Raw genomic sequence first — 25,983 nt, 5'->3', positions numbered from 1 at the left:
CTAACTTTTTGATATTAGGGATAAAGTGAATTCCACAAAAGAAATTAATACGAGATGCACCTAAATTTGAATTTTCTTTCCGCAACTAGAGAGCAAGTATAAAAGTTGTCTTTTTTCATAGTAAGATCATCATGGATGCGATTTGTTTTTGTTGCACCACTGGTTGCAAAACAGTAGTTCATGCCCTACGAGATTGCCCAACTATTCGTCCCGTGTAGGAGTCTTTGAACTGCCGACAATTTTTCTTGGTTTGACTCGGGACGACACTGCTACTTGGCTGTTGGTGGCATGAAATTTAATCCCAATTGCTCAGCAACCTTTTTTATTACTGTGTGTGTGGCTATTGTGGAATGATCGGAATGCTACCTTTTTGTTCTAATCCTATGTATGCAGAGCATCTCCTTTTATGTGTAAAGAACTATGTTGCAAAATATCATCAATATTAGTTACTACTTCATAGGTGTATTTCTTTGCCCACTTCAGACCAACATTGGCGTCCTCCTCAAGCTGGTTTTTTTAAGCTCAATGTCGATGGATCTTTGCCAATTTCAAACCAACATTGGCGTCCTCCTGCATTCGTTTTGTCCCATTGCCAACATTGTGGCTCATTGTATTGCACGTTATAGTCTTCGAGCGGATGAGCTTTGTTATTGGTTGGGTGATGGACCTCCTTGGCTCCTAGATGGTGATAAGTAATAGGTTTGTTGACTTTTCTATTTAGTCATTAGCATGTGTTGTGCTCTTTCATAATCAGGGGTTTTATCCCTTGTGGTTTTCCCTGGGAAGATTTTAATGAGGTCACCATTAACATGCTCGTTCTTATCATGTAATGTTTATTGAGGCCCAAAAAATACAAGGCTAGGCCTAAATATATTCTCGGCCCAGTGCGATATCTTATTAAGAAAAGCCCATTTCTTAAGCCCAAATATGTTGGTAAGCCGCAGAAAATTATCCCATCACTTAAAATTAGCTCAAATGGGCTAACTCATCATAGCAAGGCCTAAGCAAGCCAAGAAAAATATCTATAGCCAGACCACTTAGTTGGAAATGCACATGCCAAATAAATATGCAATCAAAGATCATCGTGCCACGTAGATCCATGTCATGGATGCGTAGAGATCTTTGTTTTATTGAATTTCACCGGTTAGTTCATGCCCTACGAGATTGCCCAACTACATAGGAACTCAAAGTCCTAAACAATGTTCTCTTTGGGCTACCCTTTGAAGCATTCTCGGGGCCTAATTCTTGAACTTAGACCCATGGGCATTTTCACACATTTAGCTATTTATAGCAACCTAGGCCCATAGTAGTTAAAGCCCTACAATGTTCTCTTTGGGTTGAATGCAATACCATTTTCTCTATTAAAAATAAAAAATAAAACTAGGGAGCAAGTATTATGCCATAAATGTATGTACTTCGGGCTTTAGCCAATTGTTTGTTTACAATTGGAAAAATCCCAATGCAGATACTTCTATACAAATTTATAAATACAATCCTTGTATTTATAAAAAAACCCAAGCACTATTTAAACATAGAAACACACCCAAAATGCAGTGATAATTCTATTCGCTCGTTCTCTTGGCCCAAAATAACGCTCATGGCATTGGCATGTACGGGATAACCCATTCATACAGACTCTTGTCTTGTCCACATAGTCATGTCCAGACCAAAAGAACAAGCCCATTGCTAAAATTGGAAATGGAAGCCTGTAATATAATTTTCTTTACTTTTTTATTAAGTAATTAGGTGGCACAAAGCCTAAATGGAATTATACAAACGGCACTTGCCTTGTCCTAGCAAGATCATCTAAGGGCTCATTTGAATTACACAAACGACCTTTACCATACACGTGCTTCTCTATATAATCATCTTTAGTGATTTTTTAAGTGATTATAGGAAAAAATACATGGGAGGTCCTTCTCCATTAAAATCACTTAAACTGATTATATGGAAGTGATTCTCCACAAAAGTGATTATTGACCTTTTTCATAATCACTTTCAATTTCCAAACGAGTCCTAAGTCACATCTAAGACGATTGAAATAACTTATGAAAGACGGAGGGGAATCATATATCATCTCTTTGCGAAAAAAAGGATCTCATTTTTGTTAGAGTAATTAGATGGACTATATATTCTTTCTTATTCTTTTAAATGCTTTTATGATTTGCTTAATACATATAATTTGTGTGTCTCACACGGAAACAAATGAAGTATGCGCAAAAGTACATGATGATTTTTGAAAAACAATATAATGAAAATGTTTCTTGAAATTAGGTTTTCAGATTTCTCAAAATTCAATATTATTTTGCACAAAAAATGCTACACTAACCATGTATTTATACCTTAATATATGGAATTTTATTAGATGAGCTTAAAATCACAATACACGACATGATTAATCCTAGACAGTACAATCAATTGTACACACACACACACGTATATATAAGCAAACTGATTGCTGTCTAAGAATATATGGTGAAATCAAACACATGTGCCTTAGATATCTTTTGGATATAATATGGCGACATGTTAATGAGTTTCACTTTATTATTAATTACAAGCCGAACATATATTTTACCTATTACACAACCTTGATTGCTGAATGCTTGAAGCTTCCTTTTACAAGCTCAAGGTTTGGATCTATTCTAATTAATGGGGGTGAAATTGGTCATCAACAAAATAACGGTGAGAATCACTTTCAGAAGAACCATGTCCGAATTTACCATAACTCTCGTTCACATCATCATCATCATGCTTGGCCTCGTTGTTGTTGTTGTTGTTTGTGGTTGGACGCTGAGATTGATCCTTTGTGTCACTAGCAACAGCCTCATCTGTGCTTCGACCTGCATATTTGGATCATTTTTCCGTTGAGCCAGGTGACGTTCATGCAAATTGTACCTTTTAGCATCAGCTTGCAAAGAAGCCAAGATCAAGGAAAAGGCAACACATAGTACAAGTAAGGTCCTCATGCCGATCAAACTCAAACTTAAACCCTGAAATTAATTATAAATTAAAGAGAAGAGGTGCATGCAAGTACTGCGAGTTAGTAACTAATCAAAGTGTTAATAATTAACAAGACAATCAACAAACAAACCAACAAAATAAAAATAAAAATAAAAATTAGGGTTTGGAAGAAGATACCCTGAACGTTTTGCTAAGTGAAAGATCAATGTCTGAAGAGGCAATGACAAAATGGATTTCGAAGGCCACGTTTTATACGCGATTTTGGCCTCTGTTATAGCTTGGATTATGGGAAGGTAGTTAAGATAATTAAAACTGTGAGCACTAATAAAGCAAACGCAGTGCGGGGTGTGGCACCATATCTGTCGAGAGAGGCCACCAAAGAAGCAATTATGATTATGAATGATAATTAAGGCGTTTAGTTGACTTTTAATTATTTAATCTAATGGTTTGATATTCAGTATATGAAAATCTTTCGTCTTTCATCTCAAGTACATGAAAATTAATACTTACAAGTTACACCACTGCATGCCATTCATTCAATTCCAATACACAATTCTCTGTGGTAAGTTTGACCTCTCTGAGTGTTCAGCAGCAAGGAACCAACAATAGCAGTGCCAGTACTGTCATTATTCGTTGAATTGGATGCTAATATTAAGCCTTCCATCTCCTATCCAGTTTTCTTTTGTCAAGAGAAGTGCACGCATTGTTTCTCTAGGGCAACCCAACAATGTATTTTAATGATAAGAACCGTCTATATCCTAAGTTATTTTTTAAGAATTATCCTTGCAAAAAATCATTTAGATTGGAAGTTATTTTATGATTTAAAAAATTTGTGTAAAAAAATGTTGTTCTTTTGATAAACCTAAACAGAAATATGAATAATTAAATATGTATATGTGAGGAATCCCGATCGAGCATGATAAATTCGAATTTGTCTACTAACAATTTCCTGTTTTTTCTTCTCACCAAGATCTGTCTCCTCTCCATAAATATGTTGGCGTTGCTGCATATATAATGCGCAAGCCAAATAACATGGCGTTTAGTCTGTGTCATTTTATTTATAATTAATATATCTTAAGAAAGTTTTACGTCAAGGTTTACCCAACTTGTGATGATCAATGATTATATACCCCACAGATGGCCAAATTCGTGAGTTGACTGTACTAACTTCTAGAAATCACCGAGGCTACAGTGATATATAGTGGCCAATGTTACCGCATTAAAATTAAGACAGTTAAATTCATTGGTAGGCAACATTTCGCCTTCAATCATTTTTACACTCTTTTTATGGGGGGCGTGCTTAGTGTGATTTTACAAAATAAACCAATCACTTTAATGCGTTCTGTATGATAATGAGTTGAATTATGGCATCTATCATAAGTCAACAAACCGCAATTTGAAAAGTTTAGTTTGAATTGACGGTTGGCTTACTAGCCAAGGCATAATTGATTACTTAAACGTGGTGAAACTGAACATCTGCCAGTGAAATGCATACGAGTCTAACACCCTCGTTCCACTTTATTTCTTATAATTAAAAAAGCTAGCCACACAAACACAAGCTCCTTACAATAGATCGGTTGATCTCCTTTGAAATCTCTTAGAGCCTGGGCTTGCGATCGTCACCGGTCGAATAGTAACGGTGGGTGTCCGGCGATGAATCAGAACTCGAACCAGCTCCATATTGCCCAAAAGTAGGGTTCGCATCGCTTTCGTCATTGTCATCCGCCCAGTATTCTTTTCCGCGGCTCCAGATTTCCCTTGGTTTTGATCAGTGACCGCATCCTTATCATTCGTGTCTTTAGCACCATCAACAACACCCGTTGGGACAGCAGCTGGTTTACTTTCTTCCTGATCAGGAGTGAGCTTACGATCATGGTGGGCTTTCAGCCTCTGCTTCTCCTCCAAAGTCAGCCGTTTTGCGTTGGCTTGCATGGATGCAAAAACCAAGACGAACGCAAAGAACAGCACAAGTGATGATGATGAGGTCCTCATGTTATAATCTTAGTTTCATTCACCCTGAGAACAAACAAAAATTGTAGTTATTCTCTAATCAAATTGTTAAACAAAACACAGCGAAGTAATTAGGGTTGCGGAAAGTATAACCTACGTTTTGGTAATTAGAGATAAATATCTTTGAGGGATGGGAGCAGGGTGGCTATTTATACATAAAACTATTTCACTTCCTATTTCTTCATGAGCAGTTGATTAATTACCACTATAAAAGCAATATCCAGTGGAGATAACACAAACGTTAAGTTGCCCACCGATATGGGTTGATCGAGGGTGTGGTCATTATCAGTGGCCACCGAATAAGTAATCATGGTATTAAGCTTTCATAATTACGGGTTTCTCATCATTTCAATGATTTAATAATTAATTTATAGTGCATTGCGGTTCTCCCGTTGGAGGAGATACGCAGGTTGGGTGTTGATGAAGCGAAAACTTTTTTTTTTTTTCCCAGTCCAGATGCAATAATAACGAGCAAATCGATCCTTCAATTTTTACTTCATGTAATAAAGTTCGTGCGCGAGAGTGATGGGAGACTTCCTTTTTTGGGGAAGATAATGTCATGCGCCATTAAGCATTGGATTTGCGTGGTTAAAACATATGAGCAATTACTATAATATTTTACGATGCCAAGCTAGGATGGCAAAAGCTAGAAAATGACCATGGTCATCTCGATCAATTCATGCACACATCAATCAACCAAGTGAATTAGAGACTTCTCTAAAAAAATTAATTTGATATATATATAACCGTCGTATCTCCATGTGATGTTCTTATAGTGGATGACAAGATTTAATCTAATATAGTATTAATAATAAATATACATATTATAACACGAATGAACTATAACATCATGTCAACATGTGACGGTTGCACTGAAATATTTCTTCATATCATTGCACTAGATAATGGAGTATTTGAGGAGAAATGGATGGATTTTGATGATCAATTATTTTCCGTAGTGGATAGAATATTATGGCTTGTTTGATATTTAACTTGAATCCAAGTTTTTAAACTCAAAAATAAAATTTGAGTCTAAAACAAAGAAAACTTATTTGGCAGCCATATTTTTAAAAACTTGAACTCAAGAACAACTCAAAAACACCCAATTATTAAAATACAAATTTATAAATAAACTCAATCCTAGACATGTATTTATAAAAAACTCAAACACTATTTAAACATAGAAACACACTCAAAATCAACCCCAAAGTCAACAATTGTATATTTTTTGGGTGTGTTTATAAATGGGTTTTGAGTGTGTGTAATGATGGATTTTGGGTGTGTTTATAAAGTGTTTTGGGTGTTGGGTTTTTTTATAATTTCAGCTCCCATTTTGGGTGTTTTAGTGAAACTCCCCTATCTCCTCTCTCTCTCTATAATTTCCACACTTACATTTCCAGCATAATCAACATTGCAATGATAGACGGTTTGGGTTTGAGATTTTCTTTATACCTGAGTCGACGACCAAAAGTGACCGGAGAAAACCCTTGATTTCTCCGATGTTGGTTTGGGTTTTCCAGCAATGTATGGGCCAGACCTTTGGGGGAAAAGATAGAAGAGATGTTGGGGAAACTTTTTCATGAAGGAAACCCGGCCAAAGGTGGCCGAAGATGGTCGGACTGAACTGAGAAAGTCCGGCACCGGCGGGGTAATTTTTGGGATGTTTTTCCAATTGAAAATTTGAGCTATCCTTTGGCTAATCGGGTCGAATTTTTTATGGGATTTTGTAGAGGAGGGTGTGAGGAGAGTTTTTGTGAAGGTTGCAGTAGCAACAGAGGTCGACGACGTCGGAAATGGGCTAGAAGTGGCGGCACCACTGTTCACATCGAGAGAGAGAGAGAGAGAGAGAGAGAGAGAGAGAGAGAAGTAATTGATGTTTTTGAATTTTCACTTTGCAAAAATTACGATTGTGCTATACTTTCATAGATCATAACTTCTTCGTTTCTAGTCGGAATTGAGCACTTGTTTGCAAACTCTCATCGACAAGCTTCGTGCAACGATGCAACTTAATTTTCCAAATTCCTTTCTGAACAAAAAGTGACCAAAATACCCCTACCCTCAAGGACAATAATGTTATTTGAAAAGAAAATATTTTCAAGAATTCAACCAAAAAAGTTCTCAAATTTTTAAGATTTGAAAACCGTTTTCAAGTTGTATACCAAACAAGTTTTTGAATCTTAAAAATAGATTTGAGAACTCCTTATTTAAAAAAAAAATAAAAAAATTAAAGTTCTTGAATTCCCAATAGGATACCAAACGCCCCTTATCCACCATTTATATTAGCATCTTTTAATCAGCTCTAATATCTGATTTTGAGTTGGGTTCCCTCTCATAATGGACTGGGCCTCTAGTTTATTAGTTTGATTGGGCCGGCCTGTCATGGACTTCCTTTATATCAGCCTCTTCCTTTATATCAGCCTCTAGTTTGCCTTTCATTCTCATCCCACGCGGATATATTATACCTTCTATTTCCCAAACGAGCTCTAGAAAGGAATCAAAATTCAGCACTCTCCCGCCAAAATGAGAGAAACCCAAACACCACTCAAGGACCAAGCGCGACCTTCAAAGCTCGCGAATCGCGTATCCAAAAAGAACGTATGATTTCGAAACCCTAGTTTTCTCATCTCAGTGATTTCCATTTCTAATAAGCTTCGATTTCCTTGCAGATTCCAAAGAAGAGCTTAAACACTGTTTTTTCCTCAGTTTCCGAGGATGTAACAGTGGACACTTCAAAAAAATTTCTGGATTCTACTCCAATTTCTGAGATTTCCGAGGTCAATGATGATGGAGACATCGCCGAGGTAGACTTGAATTACAATCCGATTTTGATTTTGAATTTCTCGTTTCAAATTTTATGCAGATATTTATTTCGATTTAGTGTATTTATTTTCTACAAGTATGCATGAGTTTTAGCTTCGATTTACTTCTCCGTTCCTGATTTCGTATATTTAGCTCAGATGGATTTGCTTTGGATGAGTTTTGATGTTGTGAAGCTTTAATTCGATCTTAATTTTCACCGTTTGGTTACTGAGAAAATGTCGGAAAGAATGACATGAAGTATCTGCGTGATGCTGTTTGGTTGATTAGACTTTGATTGTTGTGATTGTGAGGATTTTAATTGTATATTTACTCTTTCAGAGTCTGATGCTTTTTTCTTGGACGAAAATTTCAGAGTCTGATGCTGGTGCCAGATCAAGCTCTCTCAGCTTCATCAGAGACTTCCTTCTCCTCTGATCTCATTCCGTCTCCAGAGGCAAGTGTTGATAAGGACGAACCAGACCATGTCTCCCTGAGTATTGGAAACTCAAGCGAATTCGTTGCCTCAAACTTTGGTTCTGTGGAGGCTGAGATTGTAGCGGGCTTTCTCAGGAAAGCTCGGACTCAGGTCTTGAATGCCGGCTTGGATACCAAATCTAAGAAGCTTCTGGATGCACTGCTTGAGATTGTCATAGAGGACTTCCACACTTTGCCTGTAAAGAGGGACCGGGCTGCAGAGCTTCTGTCAGCAAAATCTTACATAATGATAGTATGTTTCTTGCTCTGGATCATTGCATTAGGTGTATTGATGTTCAGCTCTGGAGGCCGAAGCAATTTTCGTGGACCTCTGCCTACTTGAGCTCATATGTAGATGTGCATTAATTATCTGATCAAGCTTGAGCGGTAAGGCCTTTTTTCTTGTGCTTGGTATGTTTGCTTTTCCTCGTCCATTAGATGTTTTCCAAATTCTGAGCTGATATGATACTCTTCTTCTTGGCATTATGCTGATGGATGTGGAATTTCATTTTGCAAGGAATGGCTATATCAATCTGAAAGATTAGTTTTGTGTAGAAATGAAATGAAAGTAAATTGTACTAAATTGTACTGCATACTTCTGTGGTGTTTATGTGGTTGACTAGTCTGTGTTGCATATCTATGCCAAGGCCAACTCCATGGACAAACTGTTTGATTACCATACTTCACTGGACTGGAGTTGTAGGCCCCAATTGCTCTCCATAGCTATGATATTTAGTCCAGCTCCAGACAAGCTATAGGCTACTTGGTTGATTTACAAAACTTTGAGAAGACGTTTTCCGAGTTATCTTATTTAAAATGCTGTCTTTGGTCATCATTCATAATCTACAGTTTTCTGGGATAATTCATTGGACTATCCATCTTGCTGCACCCATTACATTCTATCACCTCAGGAATCTTGTATTCTTTAACTTTCTAATAAATATCTAGTAGTCACTCTGTTCGATCCCTTCCATCATTTTTACAAGCACATGTTTGAGCCATGCGCTTCAAGTCACTGTTTCATTCAGATCAAAGGAAATCAGAGCCTTCTGCTATGCTGTTAGTTACCCTTCTTTTTGGCCCATAGAAATAGGTTAACATGTCCAGATCTGTGTACTGGATTGGGCCCCGATTTGGGGCCATATTACAAGTTTAAATTGAACTTATTCGGTGGTCAAGTCTAGATCATCTACTTTGGGGAGTTTATAGAACTTGCATGGGTTTTATCTGGAGTTCATACGTACGGATGGCCCACATTTTTGCAATCATAGCAATGCATGGAAGAGGACATAGAGGCCCTGATGTAAGTATTACTTTAAACAGAAGAAACAAATATAGGTTGATGCTTACGTTACATGTAAGTAGTAATATGATCATCTGGTTTTCCGTGTTCACCTCGTCTGGCAACTGAGTCTGAAAACCAGTTTGTCCAGCTGTGAGACGATGTTAAAGGCTCTAAAGCCACTGTTACAGCAGGGTGCTGATTGGTTAGGATAATGGCATGTACACAATACTTTTGCCTTCACATGTCCCTAATTGAATTAATTAATTTATTAAAGTTGATTGATTCTGTCTGTTGTCCAGAAACAAATATTTGCCCCAATATGAAATTCCAAAAAATAGAAGCCTATTATGGATAGAAAATTAGATCTATCAATTATATATTTAATGATATGATGTGCTTGAAGACATACCATATGAATATACTAAATTGATTTTTATCTCAGGAGATTATTGGTCATGTGAAAACCGATTGCTTGGGCATGCAGGTTTATCTACCAACTAGTTTGCGTAATTTGTCATTCTATTAGAATGGCCCTGTAATGATACTCATCATTTTGTCTGTCTAAACATATTTGGAAAGGAGAGGGTGGAGGGTGTATTGAATTAGGGATTTAATAAATAACTGAATCTGAGCCTCAGTAGTAAAATATTATATATTGAAATTTAGACAAAGAAGAAAAAAATAAATAAATTCACTTATTGATAGGCGGGTTTTGTTAATGATATGGACTCGTTTGGTGCCTAGGATTGAATTGGATAACTCACTAAATTTGGAGTATGTCGAAGGAGGAAACGAATGTAGATGTGAATGATTGTTCATTTTGGGGGATTAGGAGGAATAAGTTAAAAGGTGTTGATATCCTATCATTTTGTGGGGATTAGAAGAGATGAGTTTTCTTCATGAGTAATCCATCCTCTACCTTCAAGTTAAACGAAGTTACTTCATTTCTTCTTTCAATATGCCTTACATTTAGCAAGTTACCCAATCCTAAGCACGAAACGGGCCATTGTTTTCTTCCTGAATTTGGTAGAACACGTCCTTGAATGGTTTAAATGATCATTCATTACCCAGCTTAGGTCTGTCAATGCTTTTGTAGAGATGTTGATGATGACCTAAATAATGCAATGACATCCTTCTAAAGAAACTAGGATGGTAAGTTGAATTTCAAAAGGAAGTAAAACTGGTCAAACCTAAGAGTCAAAGAAATGTTCCAACTTACAGCAGAAAATAACCTAAAGAAAAGACTAATGGATCAGAGATGAATTTTTTATTTTTATTTTTTGGGTCGAAGGGAGATGAATGTTTAGACAGCTATAAGTTGGTTTTTCAAAAGCATGTCGTCCGTCCTTCACAGTTATTTATTATATCCTTGTAGTTAACTTCTATCTTTTATCCTCACAGAATGACCGCATGTCCTAATTGCTTAGTTTTATATAATAAAAGAAGACTTGAGATCGATTTGGTGAAGGGATACGTCAGAATTTAATTGGTCCATTATATTATCACAGCTCAGTAAAGCCTGAAAGCTCGGTAGTATGACTATGAACCAGAGGTGCCAATCAAATTTTGCCGACTAAAAGGGAGGAGGGAGGGCGTCTGTACCAAAAGGTGAATGACTTGTTGTTCGTCTTGAATTAAAGTTTATTTTAGTGACATAGTGAAAGGAAAGAAGGGGAGCTAGCTGTACTTAAAAGCAAAGATTCTGGTGGGTAAACCACAAAGGAAGAAGAGTTTGTTGTTCATTAGATAAGTGATTGGCATAATCAGGGAAAACCAAGTGCCATGGATGAAGAGATTCTGTGGTGCAATCATTGGTTCTGTTCTTCAATCTTCCCATAGAACCCCCCCCAAAAAAAAAAAAAAAAATCATTATGCCAAACCTAGTTTAATCACATAGTAGGGCAGGTCTAGGTGTCCAATAAAGAGATCATAGGTTTGCTTTTATTTTGCTTAGCATTTGAAGTCACCGATCTGGATTGAATTGAAGGTGACTTGTTTTGTTTTCTGCAGTATTTGCTACGGAAATCTGAGATAGATAGATATTTAGTGATAAGATTTTTATGATTTTTGGTCAGGATTTATTCAGAATTATTGATTGAACCCATATTACTCTTCATCCTTCAACATTCATATGAATCTCTTTAATTTCTCTGGTTATTTTCAATGCCCTCCCACTTTTGGGTGCTTGGTTGTTTGATTGTGTCTGTGACAGGGGAGGCAATGTCCCTGGTGCATCATAATGCCTTGTGGTGTCTTTAGTCTTTCAAAATATTATTTTAAGGTTTCTCAATACAATGCCTTTGAAAGGTGTTTTGGATATACACATGCCACCATGATTTTGGTGAGAATGAGGATTAGGTTCATGATTATCAAAACTTTAAGCATAAACTAAGTCCAAATCACAAGTGATATGCGCACCTGGACCTTCTTTTATCTCATGGTCAGGTTGTGCACTATTAGTCGTTTTAAAATACCGTTTCTTTATCATTGATTTGGACCGAATAATTGTTCATAGATTTCCCCCTATTGGAAGATGTTCCCAAGTGGCTCCTCCTTCCTCCCAGTTTTGCCCAATGAAACTTCGGACGTGATCGTAAGATTAAGACTAAACCATTAAAAATTACAAGTTACAATAAGAAAAAAAAAAAGTTAAGTAGAGTGGAGAGAATGTAGTCTGTATTAGAAACAAATGACCGAAATCAAACAAGAAAGCATGACTTCCCTCTATGTGTCTTTTGCAAAATAGGGTGATCTAGTTGTTAGGGAGAAAAGGAAGGTTTTTTTCCTTCTCTTTGAAGGAAAATAGCTTATGCCTAAAGCAACCTCTCTTGATAATTATGTTTTGCAAATTGCGATTATAGTAGAATAAATATCTCTGTCTTTTTATTATTATTATTATTTTGTTCTTTTTTTAACACATTGAGGAGGGAGGAGGGGGAGGAGAGGTAGGAGAGGTAGGAGGGAGCAGAGGAGAGAGGGACCCGTCGTTGGCAGGAAATGTGGAGGTGGAGCATAACTGTCCACACCTCAGAGAAGAGGAAAACTCCAAAACCCCAACAAATAGAAAACAAAGCCTGGGATAGAAAAGTGCCAGAGAAACCAACCCACATCGCACATGCATTTTCTTTTCTTTATCATTTCTTTTCTGGATCATCACCCCGCAATAATCATTGCACGGAATGAAAACAAATATTATGCGGGCCCCGCCATCTGGTCAATTAGTGGAAGCCAACACCACACCCTCCTCCATCCAATCACGTTGCAACTGTTCTTCGCCTCCCCAGTCCCTAATAATCTTTTCATGTCATGTGGAGATTGTTGTTCTCATTCTTCTAATTTTGCCCCCTCTTCAAATGCTAAATTGTGCTATTGGGATGGCTTTCCTTTTCATGGGCAGGTGTTGCGTTTCTAAACTGATTGGCTTTGTTGTCCATTCTCTTATTTTCTTTTCATTTTGGTGAATTATCTTCACTAAAGTTTCTTAGGATTTTGATATTTATGCGTCGACAAGATTCATCACTAATTAGAAAAATATAATCCATTGAGTATAGTTCTATAACAAAAATTCTTCTGGTTTAGATGTTACATTTCGCTAAAAAGCTTGATTGTAAAAGGACAATACAAATCTTTGTTTGTCACAGCATAACAAATGGAGGACATGTGATATGTCATGCAACTTTGAGGACATTTTTTTGTCATGTTTATGGCCTAATAGCTTTAAAAGAACATAAAATGGACATAAACAAAGAAACTGCAAAGGTTGAAGACAATGCATAACTGATCAAATTTGTTGATTTATGATGATTTCTCTTTTGTCCCAAAAAAAACATGATATCTCTATTTTGATATCGATATAAAATGTTATAGGGCAATGATTTCCCCACTCTTATTTTATCCACTTATACTGTAAATGGATAAAATATGAGAAAAATGAGTGGGGAAATCACCACTCATGATATATCTCCCTCAAAATGTTGAAATAAGTTTAAAGTTCAAATTTCCGATGTTTCCATACAAGTTAATGAATTAATATATGAAAATAATCATAAAACGTTTCAATGTACAAAATTGTCCGCAGACGTTTATAAAGGTGAAACCGTTGTATTACGGGGTATTAGATTATAAAAATACTCAATGATTTAAATTTAAATTTAGGGGATTTATAAGAACATTTAATCCTTATCAGAAAAAGAAAGAGAACATTAAATTAAAAAATGACATTTCCCAACAATAAATAGTAGGGGTGTTTAAGGAAATGACGCGTGCTGTCTTTTGATTCCTTTATAAGTATCTTCCCACCGTTCCTCCTCTTCTTAATAGTGTCCTTCCTCTTCCTCAACTCCACACCTCAACCACCTCCGTTCCGTTTATCCTTTCTTTCCCTCTCTCTCTCTCTCTCTCTCTCTCTCTCTCTCTCTCTCTAAACATTCCAATTCCATTTCTCTGTTTGCTTAACCTTTCCAAACAGCAAAATCGAAAACCCCCTCCAGAATCCATTGATTCACAAACCCCATCACCAAACATTCCAATTCCATTTATGTGTTTGATTCGGAATCCTCGCTAATTAAAGAGAGTGAATCTCTGCACCTCTGCGTCTTCTCTCCATGGCGTCCACTCTGATTTCCATTCCTATTACAAACTCCGATCGAGCTCGAGACTCTTCTAGAAGGAAAAAGAAGAAGAAAATCCAAGCCAAACAAGACCACCACCAGCAGCAAGAAGCCCAGAGCCACACCAAATGGAAATCCGAGGCCCAGCAGCAGCTCTACTCTTCCAAGCTCCTTCAAGCGCTCAGTCAAGTCTCCATTAACCCACCCAACACCGCCAACACCAACACCGACACCAACGCCAACGCCAACTCCTCCTCTTCTTCTCCTCCGCGCCGCGGCCGAGCCGTGCGCGAAGCCGCTGACAGAGTTCTCGCCGTCGCAGCCAAGGGCAGGACCCGCTGGAGCCGCGCCATTCTCACCAGCCGCCTAAAAATCAAGTTCCGGCAGCATAAACGACAGAGATCCGCTGCTGCCGCGTCGGGTACCGGTTCGACCCGACCCAGGAAGCCCAAGTTCAGCGTTTACCGGCTGAAAGGCAAGGGATTGCCAGCTGTGCAGAAGAAAGTCCGGGTTCTGGGCCGGTTGGTTCCCGGTTGCCGAAAGCAACCGTTGCCGGTCATTCTAGAAGAAGCCACTGATTACATCGCAGCTCTGGAGATGCAGGTCCGGGCCATGAGCCGGCTCGCCCAGCTGCTCTCCGGTTCAACTTCTGGCGCCGCCGGCTCCACTTGATTAGACGCCCCTGGCAAGTTGCCATGTGTCTGTCTGTCAATCGTTTCTTCTTCTTTTTTTCTTTTTTTCCCTTCCTTTTTTCTTTCTTTTTCGCTCCATGTGCAAGTAATTGTCATTTCTCCTGTTAAATACATGTCTAGTAGCTCTTTTTCTTTTTCAAGTAATTCTATTTCTATCTCACACACTACTTTGGGAAAAGAAAAAAAAATGAAGAACCCTAATAGAATAACTGAATTATGATTGGATAATTACAGTTAGGTACTTCTTCTTTTTGGGGTTTATGGTTTGGCGGATCTGGTTGAATTCTTTGGACCTCCAGCTACCGAGTGAATACTACAATTTTCAATTGAAAAGAATATTCTGAATTCATGAGAGGATAATCTTATCATTACAAATTGTACCTTGATTTTTGGGTTTAGAATAACTTGTTTGTACTGGTTGTTTTGTTTCCATATGTTGAAGGCCGAAAAACCGAGCGAAGGAATTAGAAAAATACAACTGTTACTGGGATAATTATATTTTCATAACTATTTTTATTTTAATTAAAGGAGGGGAGGAAGGGAATCAAACTATTGCTATGACTAGGTAAGTATTAACATGCCTAATAACTTGTGTTCATATAAGTTCTTATGCTAGAAGCAATGCTCTTATTCATAAGCAGTTTTGTTAAAAGGGAGCTATCATTGCCAAGGGACTTATAGTTGACGTGGTTAATTGTATATACCCACACACTCGAAATCCTAGATTTGCTTTCCTTTTCTTTAATATTGTTTGTGTAAAAAATAGAAAGAATAAAAAGATAGCCGTTGAAATTTTATTAGTGAAGGCTGAAGCTATAAGTGTGTCCACAGTGATTGGATTGGTATTAGATGGGGATGAGATGAGATGAGATGACTGGTCATTTGGAAGTTTTGGGGACACACATTCTAAAACACTTGGAATGACAAGAGCTTTTTGAATGTGGGTGTGGGGGCAATACGAACAACAATGTTACAAAAATGTATGATGAAGAATATAGTGGTGGAAACTGTGAGTGTGAGAGGGGGGGATTTTGGTCATGCATTACATTTAGATATATATCTGAAACAGCAAAATGCTTAGCACTGTAGCAGACTGTACGACTGTGGAGGGTGTGAAAAGAAGAGTGAGGAAAGTTGCCGAAAGCGCCAATACATTAATGTGAGAGAAGAGAAGAGAAAGGGGGTACAAACTACAAATATCATGTGGCTTTGTCGTCCCCACATCCAGTATACCTGTGCCCCCTTTTGTGCTCTCTCACCTGCCTTCCCTGTTCCTGTTTCTACTTCCACAGGGTTTTTTTTTGGTTATTACGGTTTTGCTCACATCAAAGTTGGAAGGCTTGATTTGTAAGCGAGTGATCTCGAATCCTCGTGATATCTTGACAATTTGTGTGTGTGAGAAATCTCTCCTTCAATATCATAGAAAGTTTCCACACACTCAACTACTGATTAGTGTCACTCTCAAGGCTTGCCACTTGTCTTTGTCTCCATCCTCCCTCCCCATTTGAAATAATACGTGTGAGCCTTCCTTCTCCACACACAGACACAGAGAGACCCAAATTCAAGACATACACACGAGTGCCTGGGTTTCATCGCTATCAGTGGGATTGGGTTTTGGAGGGAGAAGAGAAAAGCAGAAGAGAAAGAAACTTTGATGGGATGGGATTGGTTGGGGCTAAAGTCCTTGGATATCGTTTTAAAAATAATAACAAAGGACCACAACAATAACAATTTGCTGAATAGTCATAGAGATGGTGTTTTGAAAATGAAGCGTGTGACGGTGTTTTTTTTGTTAGGAGGAGCAGAGAGAGAGAGAGAGAGAGAGAGAGAGCAGAGCAGAAGATGCACATGGTGGCATTCATTTCAATTGACATACCAACACCAGGCTACACATGCAACCCATGTGCCTTCTTTAATCCTCCTCCTTCTACTCTCTCCTAATTAAGCAAAACTTCCATAAAATGGAGATATCATATGATATTCCGGTCAATAACGCTATAATGCACGTTATAACATTTTTACATAGTATAATATTATTGACTGGAATAGCAAAACAGTGCTATATCCACCGCAACTAAGTTTTTCTCCTCCTAATTCCTTTCTCTCTATCTCTGTCTTCTCTCTGTATATCCCTCACTCATTTAGTCCAAGTTTTACACCACAAATTTTCCACAACCAAATGCGTAGTTTTCTAGGGTCAGGTATTTTTTGTACGGGACATGCAACTGTCAAGAGTAGAAAACCCTTTTTCTTTGTGTGGCGTTTTGCAATTTTCAATAACCTAGCTAGCTATAAGCCTATAAATATCCATAGCCCCATTACTCTCCAATTAATAAATAATAATGACGTATTTCTGACTTCAAATATCTTGATGGATGGATCAACCTAATTAACCTTAAAACATGGTGCTTATTGAGTGCTAAGCAAACATTGACATTGTGTAATCAATCCGACATTCAACAGCAAACTGCCTTTGCTACAAAGTTTAGAGGTTTTTTCCCACCACCCACCAGACCGCATGCATCAATCTACTCATATGCATTTGACAACATCAACATATCTTGGGTTTCATATTGATTTAAAATTATCACTAATATCATATATCGTCTTATCACATCTTACTCACACGATTATCGTAGGCGAAATTAGATTTCACATGCGTCAATTGTCATAAACCATCCATACATGTATGAACAACAACCGACCGTAAAACAACTCGTTACATTATACATTTACAACTCTAAACCACAGCCGTTCATGCCTAAACTAACCATCGACATGTAGATCTCATTCAATTCAATCATCTTTGTATTGATCTATGATGACAAAACAAAAGATGAGTAGCTTGTAGATGGTGCATATTAATTAATCCCGGCCCACTCAAAAATAATGATACAGAAAATACATGTTTAACTTAGCCCAAACTCCATGAAAAATCTAATCATAAATTTATTGATGCGGGCTCCACAAAGCATCGTATCATTACTCGCAAGCATGTGATCTTGTGGTGTATATATATATATATATATATATATATATATATATATATATATATATTGTACTTGGGCCAAGCATGCATGTTCGTGCTTTATCAACAATAACCACATTTAACAACATTAAAGCAATTTGCTTTTCAACGATAATTGCAGATTAGTTTGATTGAGTTGAGCCAGCTATCCTAGTAACTATACTAGCTAGTTAGGTGAAAAAATAAAAATCTTTGTTCCTTCCAGCTAGGAAACAGGAGCAAATTACATTATTAATTCTCCACCGTTTTTATTTAATTATATCTTCATTTTGCTCACTTTGTCTAAATGAAATCAAGTTTAAAAAAATAATTACTATATATATATATTATATACGTGATATATCAATAGTGAAAAATAATTTTTTTTTCTTTCTCTTTCACACGTCTTAGTTCAAATACATAATTTCAAAGGATGAGATATGATAGTTATTAGATTTCTACACTTCTTGATATAAATATCATAAAGATATATGTTATCGGGAGTTGTTCTTATGTAATTGTCAATGATGAATACGTGTTTTCATCAACATAAACGGTTGAGAATTGCGCACTGCTTGCAAACGAATAGTAAGCCCTCAATTTGTCTACAATTTAAATTAGAGAAAGAAGAGAGAATAATTCTAATTAATCTATGAAGGCTAATATATTATCAGCAAAATGAAGCAACAGAGAGATATATAGTGGCACACATGACATGAGGGAAAATGATTAGTCGCATGTGTCCTGACTCATGGCATACTCCAACAGAATATACAGATGGGTATTTGCATATATCACCTTTAATTTTCTTGGCCACGACATGTAATGTAATGTAAGCAAGCAAGCAACCCTCTCTCCATCCAACCCTTTATATAATTTATCAACTTTTTTCATATGGGTCTGCTGCGCCATGTGAGTACAACAAAAGCCAGGAAAAGAAAAGGACATGCATTTGAAAATCGCATTCTCTTATACTAAAAAGTTTTTAGACCACATGGAGGGGTCATGGCTTTGTCCATTAAACTCCAAGAACAAATAAAGTAAAAGAGAAAAAGGAAAAAGGTCGTGTAGATTGATGGCAAACCCATATGGTCAGCACTAGCTATCCATTCACACAGAGAGAGAGAGAGGGATGTTGTTGATTCATATATTTATATATATATATATAATTCAACTGGCTTGTCGTAGCGTAGCACATCAGGTTCGTCGTCTTCCATGGTGACAAAATCTCTTACAATTGTGAATTGTCCATTGAAGGCAATATTAGGGTTTTTAGGTATGACAATTAAAACTGCTGTATATGATGGTATTACCGCATGACATATTAATACGATGAATTTAATCATGTAGTTTTAGCATAACAATTTGAGCTCAATTAATTAGGGATCTTCTTTTCTTAGTGGAAGAGCCTATATTATATGGTGTATGACATGCACCAGGATTTATGGATAGGTATTCCTTTTCATATGATATTATTCGAGCTAGGGTTTATTGGGATCGCCACTTTGATACTAAAAATGTATAAAAAAGAAGAGAAGAATGTTCTTGGTGCCTAGCTAGACATGATTTATTAAAATGCATACATAGTAACTCCAATTATTAATATGGAGGGCAATTTCATAGCTTGTAGATTAGGCGTGGGCACATTAATATTTACCATAAAGAAATAGGTCAAGTTGAGATGCTTGTTGTACTCTTCTTTTCCTTGATGCTGGGTTACAATAGGATTAGACAAGTCTTTTTTCTTTTTCTTTTTTGTTTTGGGTGGGTGGGTGACAAGTTTTTTCAGAAGCTTTCAAAGTTTGATCCAGTGTTCTACTAGAACCCAAAAATTGATGGCTTATGATTTGATCGATGAACATCAAGACGCTTGTTTCACACACACACACATATATATATAGTCTCATTCTATTGAGGGATCTCTCAAATAATTTTATTTGAGGGACGCCTTTTAAGGCACCCTACAATTTTTTTCCCAATGATCCAAACCATCTATTTTATAAGTTTTCATTCATAGATCATCTTTACAAAAAATTAGATAAATCGGAAACTGTTTCGACATCCAATTGTGTCTTACAAAATTAATGAACACAGTACTTCAAGAAAGTACTAAAATTTCAATAACTCAAATGAGTGGTCATCAAATGATATCGGATTCAAGTAATTTTTTGTAGAAATGATCTTTGAATGAGTATCTACAAAATAGACGGTTTGGATTAGTGAAATACAATCCGGAGTAGGGCCTATATCTTGTCATAATCAAGCTCATAAATGTGTCAAACTTTCAAGATTAATTAACTAGCTAATTATTACAATCTCAAACAAAAATTCCCAGCAGAGTAATTGATGACTTGAAGAAAAGGTAGGAAGGAGGGAAAGCGAGCTCTGATGAGGTATTTTCATCTAGCTAGCCAGCTCGCATGCAGCCATATCATATGTTGCAGATTCTTCTGACAGGGAAGTGTCATTGGCTGTAATTATTTTACGTCCTTGTTTTCCTTAATGGATGCAGGCACAGTTTAAAAATCTGCCAAATTGTTTATTACCCTTGAATACAAGAAACAAGGTAATTCAGATAAATGGGGACCAGGCTAAACCCTAGTAGCCCTCCCCACACACACACACACATAGATGACCAAAATATTTCAAACTTTGAAGTACAGGTAGTAGGTTAACATATGGATGTCACTTTGCAATTTAGGCTAGATGATACTACTGATTATGTCTGTTAGAAGAAGGCATACATTTTGTAAAAGAGGATGTAAAACACAGATGATTTCTTATTAGTGTTCAAACTTACATGTTGCACATGGTGTAATTATGGTCAAATGCAAATAATTGTGATAATGGTCTCATAATTGATGGGTTTTAGTTGTCATGCAATGCAAATACATAATTATAAACTCATCTTCTTGCGTGGACCAAAGTGTTCAATCAAGAGACTCCTCCTGCCACAAGTGGATAGTATGTGATTAGCCAAGTTGATCAATTTTTAATGTAGCTGGCCTGGTCTTTTCCCCCATAATGAACTATAACGTTGTTTTTTGACCTTATGGGATACCTTCTCAAATATTTGAGAGGCCCAAGAAAGAAACAAGTGCAAATTTGCTTTATTCAATCTGAACAGAAATTTGGGTGTCGTTTGGACTCAACTATGATGCATAAACCAAGCCTATATATATAGCTTTCAACCATGGCCAAAAAGATGAAGATTCTCTTGCATTATCCAAGTGCCTCGGCCAGCCGCCGCTTTGACCCCCGTATGTATACATGTTGTAATGAGGTCTTCGTGTTCATCGAACGTACATCAAGCTTGGAGAGAAAATAATCAAGAAAGGAACAGCAGTGGGCCATTGACAAAGAGAAGAGGATGCTTTTTCCCAGTTTCAAGGATCACACCATGAATTGAACATAGATATTATCTGAAAGTTACATACAAAGACACAAGAAGGAACACGCAAAGAATTGTATTTGTCATGACCATATATATATATATACCAAACCCCACCATACGGATCTAATCTAAGATTTTCATTCATACCCGATATTCGGTTGAATTTGAAAAGGATAGGAGCAATCAATCTTGTTCTAGTGGCAATAAGGATAAGGGTTGAATGCTTTGGACCCCAAAAAAAAAAAGGGTTCAATGCCTGACGAATCATGAGAAACATCACAAAAACGTGAAGCAAATTAAATATAGGGGTGTCATTTACTGACCAAATATGAGTAAGTACTGAAATTACCTGTAGGATGACTAAGAATGCCTAAAGGAGGTGAATCGGCCAATTTAAAATTATAATCAATAAATAAAAATAAATTTCAATAGCAGGATTGATATTGCTTATCAATCCTAAAACGTGTTGAGCATAAAATAAAGGAACACATAGATAATTATTTTACGTAGTAAAACCCCACATATGAGGAAATCTATGGGACTCTTCAGTCCTATACAAATCCACTATAGAACGATGATTACAAGAAATACTCACACTTTCTAGACACATTCTATATAATGTTTATCGACTTCTTCGTAACACAACTTCAGTCACGTGATGATTTTTAACACTCCTTATATTGAACGCAATACTGGTCACGATTGTTTCAAGCTCGCCAGAGAAAAACTGCCACCACGGTCGACAAATATTTTTTTCTTTGTTTTGATTGATTCACTTAGAATGCTATATTCTTTCTTTGCTATATTAGGAATGAATGAAACCGCTTTTTTTTTTCTCTCTTTTTTGGCGCCAAAGTTAAGAAGGGGAGATTGATTTTCTCACATATAGTGCCAATATGCCATGAGAGTTTGAATCCAAAATCACTAGTCTTCAAGTTAATACTATTTTTTATTGGGTTAGACCCGATCGCCGAAGAAACTCTTCATTTGCTTCCAATTCGATTTTCCACCATTTTCTTCTAATTGGACCAACCCAACGGCTTATGCACTATGGGCTTTTCAGATTGTAGAGAAACAGAAGTGTGCCAATATGTACAAAACTTGGAATGTTTTTCAGCATAAAGCCCAATATCCCTCAGCTTTGTGTTGGCCCTAAAAATGAATGGGCTCAAATTTATACTGAAAAGGTGAAAAGGTTACAGCCCAATAACTCATACCCTAGAGCAGAAATGACGTCATTTGAGTCTCCCTCCTCCTCTGCACTCTGAGCTCAGTTGAACTTGAAGCATCAACAACTACAAGTCGTTTCTCTGTGGAATTGGTCTGAGAAGGAGAAAGAGAGAGAGGATGGCTACGGCATCATCATCGTCGTCGTCTGGGATGGTAACAGAGCGGAGAGGAATACCAGGAGCTCAGTTTGTAGAGGACGTGCAGACCTATCTCACTCAGGCAGGCCTCGACGTTAACTCTGCCCTTGCCTTTCTCCAAGAAAGGTATGCCCGTTACTATTTACTTCTCAAACCTTTGAAGTGATTTAATTTAATCGCCGGGTTTTCGATTCATATGTTCTTAATTGATTTCACAAATTCAGAACTTTGCAAAAAATTAGGTAAAAAATGAATCTTTTGGTAACCCCACGTTAAGTTTTTGTTTTAAGGAAGCTTAATTAGATGATGAGTTAGTTTTGCACAGTGATAATGCTCTTCCAGAAGACATGAAGTTGAAATGGATGCTTGTTAATGTTTTTTTTTTATATTCCTTTTGTTGGCAAATATTGGTTGCAGACTTCAGCAATACAAATTGGTTGAAATGAAGCTTCAAGCTCAACAAAGGGATCTTCAGGTTTCTCAGCAAATCCCTTTCTTTGGATCATGCACATACTTTTCTTTATTATTGATAAATTAGAGTGGCTCCATGTTTTCTTTCAAACAGTACCCAACACCATTGCATCTGAAGTATTTTTTTCAGCCTATTTACAGCTTTCGGCTGATACTTATGAAGTTTGATGCTACTTGGCATAGTACCCATATTGGAGTTTGCATTTAAAGGTTTTTTACCTATGGGATGGAATTTAGACTAGGACCCGTATTCATGCTAATTTGGCTCCTTTTCACCATTCTCTTTTAGGCTAAATACTAGATGTGAGAGCAAAATGGTTGTAATGATTCTGTCATCATATTCTCAGTACCTACCTATACATGTCATGGAATTGTTTCACTCATGATGGCACCTGTGACTTAAGTATCTGACAAATTGGATTGCCTCAACTGCATTTCATATCAATTTGTACTGTTTTTCCAACTTTTGGATGCCTATGGTTTAATTTTGGATTATGATTTTTCCTCATGTTGATTATCAGGCAAAGATCCCCGATATTGAGAAGTGCTTAGATGTTGTTGCTACTTTGCAAGCTAAGAAGGGTACTGGTGAGGTTCGTTTTTTGTGGTTTTCCACCCTTAGAAGTATGTTTAATTAGTAAGCACACTATACTTGGTCTATCTCTATTTGAATGACATGTTTAGCAGTATGATTTTCCCCTGCAATGTTCCCCATTTAAGATGTTTAAGCTCCTTCAGAACACTTGCAGTTTTACTCAATTCCTGACTTGAATTTTGCTCGTATACATGAGCAAATTTGAGGCAAAAAATAAATTACGGGCTCATGACTGATGCTTATTTTCTTCTCATATGGCTTATTTATCTTTCTCCCTTTCCCTTTTTGGGTTTTCATTGAGGATCTCCCTTGCAATATCTATTTCATGACTAAATGACTTAAATCCCTAAATCTTTTTGCCTTTATTCCCTCCAAATAGGTGTTCTTGTGGAACTAACTAATATCTGTGCTATGTAAGGAGAAACTTATAGGTCAATATTACATCTTTGAGGATCTGAGTTGTGTCCCTTATACAAAAGTGCTTTACAGAGAGTGGGTGTGCGCGTCTCTGCGTGTTTTGGGGGATGGTTTGCATGGGTGGGTTGTGGGGATGGGAGAGGAATGATGTTTCTGTACTATATGTAACCTGTAGTAAAATCAATATCTCAATATAGTATGTTCTCTGGGTCTTCCTGAAATCGAAGATAATTAATTCTGAAATTACAGAATGTCTTTGTATTCTGCCTTGCGATTGGGACACTTGGTCATTCTAGCGGTTACAATAAGAACAGTTGAAGCTGTAGTCACGAGTCATCAAACATGAAATTTGGGTTTCTAGTCCTTCCACATGTTAATGATGTCAATCGATCACAAAATGCAGCATACACATCAAATCCTGAAATATCAAACTTTTCAGCATTAAATTAATATTTTAACGTTTTTATGCTTCATTAGATATTGGTTCAATCAATGCAAGTGTTCTTAATTTGATAAATTTTTTTTGGTTCTGTATTGGGGTTACAGGCACTTATTACAGATTTTGAGGTATCTGAAGGGATATATTCGCGAGCTAGCATTGAGGATACTGATTCAGTGTGTTTATGGCTGGGAGCGAATGTCATGTTGGAGTATTCTTGTGAAGAGGTATGCCTCTTCTTATAATAGCTGTTATTACTTTTGAGTTAAGGACATGAGCATCATTTTTTGTGTAACATTTTGATGCAGGCCACTGGCCTTCTACGAAGAAATCTAGATAATGCTAAAGCCAGTTTAGAAGTTCTTCTTGCTGATCTGCAGTTCTTGAGGGATCAAGTGACAATAACCCAGGTAATGTCTTTTAATGAATCAGTTTCACATAATCTGGGTCTTCTATGCATAGAAGCGTGCTATATATCTTGTAATTGTTGATATTAAAGAGTATGAAATTTGAAGGGCTAATGTGTAAGGTCTGTAACAGCATGCCAGAGCTTGAAAGCATTCAATTTGTAACTTATTTGCTTTGTTCTCATTGGAAATTTGCATCTAACAATCCTAGTCTGTAATGTGCTTGTATTGTTTAGATGTGTCGATTTAGGAACCGTTATATGTTCTTATTAGTGGAAGTCCTTGACGCTTTGACTACTATTAATCAGGTAACTATTGCTCGGGTGTACAACTGGGATGTTCATCAGCGCAGACTTCGACAAGCTTCCCCTAAAGACTCATGAATTGAATTTTCACTACCACCCAGTTCGGAGTATGGTTCAATTCTGAATTCTCTCACGACTGAATTGATCGTCATCCTTTTGTTTGCAAGAATTGTATGTGCTCTCTTCAAATTCGTGCTTCCAGTTCCGTAGTCTGTTTTGTCGGAGAACATGTATTGTGGTAGAAAATGTTATATTATTAGAGGACCATTTTTGGTACGTCAATTATTTCAGCTTATCCTGTAACGTGTGGTCTGACTCCAATTTAGGTTGATGGGCGTGTTTTGCTGTGTAGTAGATTGGTATTGAATTTTCTTGTTTAAGGCTAAGTTTCATTTCCTTGTTGTCTAAATCACATCAGTTGTTTAAAATCACCGGTTGGCTGGCACCGGCACTAAGCAAAGCCTACTAACTTAAAGCGTGTTTTAAATTTGAATTTTTGGGATGGAGAAAAAAATGCTCATGGACCCACGGAAGCTTCGATGTGAAAGTAAATTGTCGGTAAATCTAAACCAAATGGGGTGACAAAGGTGTGGATTTGCCGGGTCTGTGGTGATGTCAGTGCCCATCTTATCCTTCCTCAAAAGGGTCGCAGATCTGGATGCTTTCTCAAGTCAGAAATGGCATGATGTTACACCTTAATGTGTGATCAAGTCAACTAATGCAATGATTTAATTTTTGAAGCAAAAC

General features: G+C 37.0%; 3 protein-coding genes and 2 long non-coding RNA genes across 5 annotated transcripts; 3 read left to right on the top strand and 2 right to left on the bottom strand.

The window, feature by feature from the left end:
• Positions 1-2,335: 2,335 nt before the first annotated feature.
• Positions 2,336-3,267, bottom strand: LOC148920133 (uncharacterized). The gene is made up of 2 exons (XR_016124423.1): positions 3,142-3,267; positions 2,336-2,993 (listed from the first exon to the last, which is right to left on the bottom strand). It is a non-coding gene; the product is annotated as an uncharacterized LOC148920133 (long non-coding RNA).
• Positions 3,268-4,359: 1,092 nt separating this feature from the next.
• LOC148920132 (uncharacterized) lies at positions 4,360-5,188 on the bottom strand. Its single transcript, XR_016124390.1, has 2 exons — positions 5,072-5,188; positions 4,360-4,980 (listed from the first exon to the last, which is right to left on the bottom strand). It is a non-coding gene; the product is annotated as an uncharacterized LOC148920132 (long non-coding RNA).
• A 2,243-nt stretch (positions 5,189-7,431) lies between these two features.
• Positions 7,432-11,636, top strand: LOC148920131 (uncharacterized). The gene is made up of 3 exons (XM_089044328.1): positions 7,432-7,569; positions 7,641-7,775; positions 8,147-11,636. Exons 1-3 carry the CDS (start codon positions 7,495-7,497, stop codon positions 8,588-8,590), a joined length of 654 nt encoding a protein of 217 aa, XP_088900454.1. The 5' UTR covers positions 7,432-7,494; the 3' UTR covers positions 8,591-11,636.
• A 2,198-nt stretch (positions 11,637-13,834) lies between these two features.
• LOC103323184 (sequence-specific DNA binding transcription factor) lies at positions 13,835-14,974 on the top strand. The gene has a single exon (XM_008225159.3). The coding sequence runs from the start codon at positions 14,137-14,139 to the stop codon at positions 14,812-14,814; it is 678 nt and encodes a 225-aa protein (XP_008223381.2). The 5' UTR covers positions 13,835-14,136; the 3' UTR covers positions 14,815-14,974.
• Positions 14,975-22,470: 7,496 nt separating this feature from the next.
• Positions 22,471-25,645, top strand: PFD3 (prefoldin 3). The gene is made up of 6 exons (XM_008225160.2): positions 22,471-22,728; positions 23,020-23,077; positions 23,595-23,666; positions 24,632-24,751; positions 24,833-24,934; positions 25,240-25,645. The coding sequence occupies exons 1-6, from the start codon at positions 22,583-22,585 to the stop codon at positions 25,312-25,314; spliced, it is 573 nt and encodes a 190-aa protein (XP_008223382.1). The 5' UTR covers positions 22,471-22,582; the 3' UTR covers positions 25,315-25,645.
• Positions 25,646-25,983: the final 338 nt, after the last annotated feature.

This window comes from Prunus mume, linkage group LG2 (assembly GCF_029339155.1).
Source record: "Prunus mume cultivar Tortuosa linkage group LG2, ASM2933915v1, whole genome shotgun sequence".
NCBI lineage: Eukaryota > Viridiplantae > Streptophyta > Magnoliopsida > Rosales > Rosaceae > Prunus > Prunus mume.
This window is presented reverse-complemented; position numbering and strand designations above follow the sequence as displayed.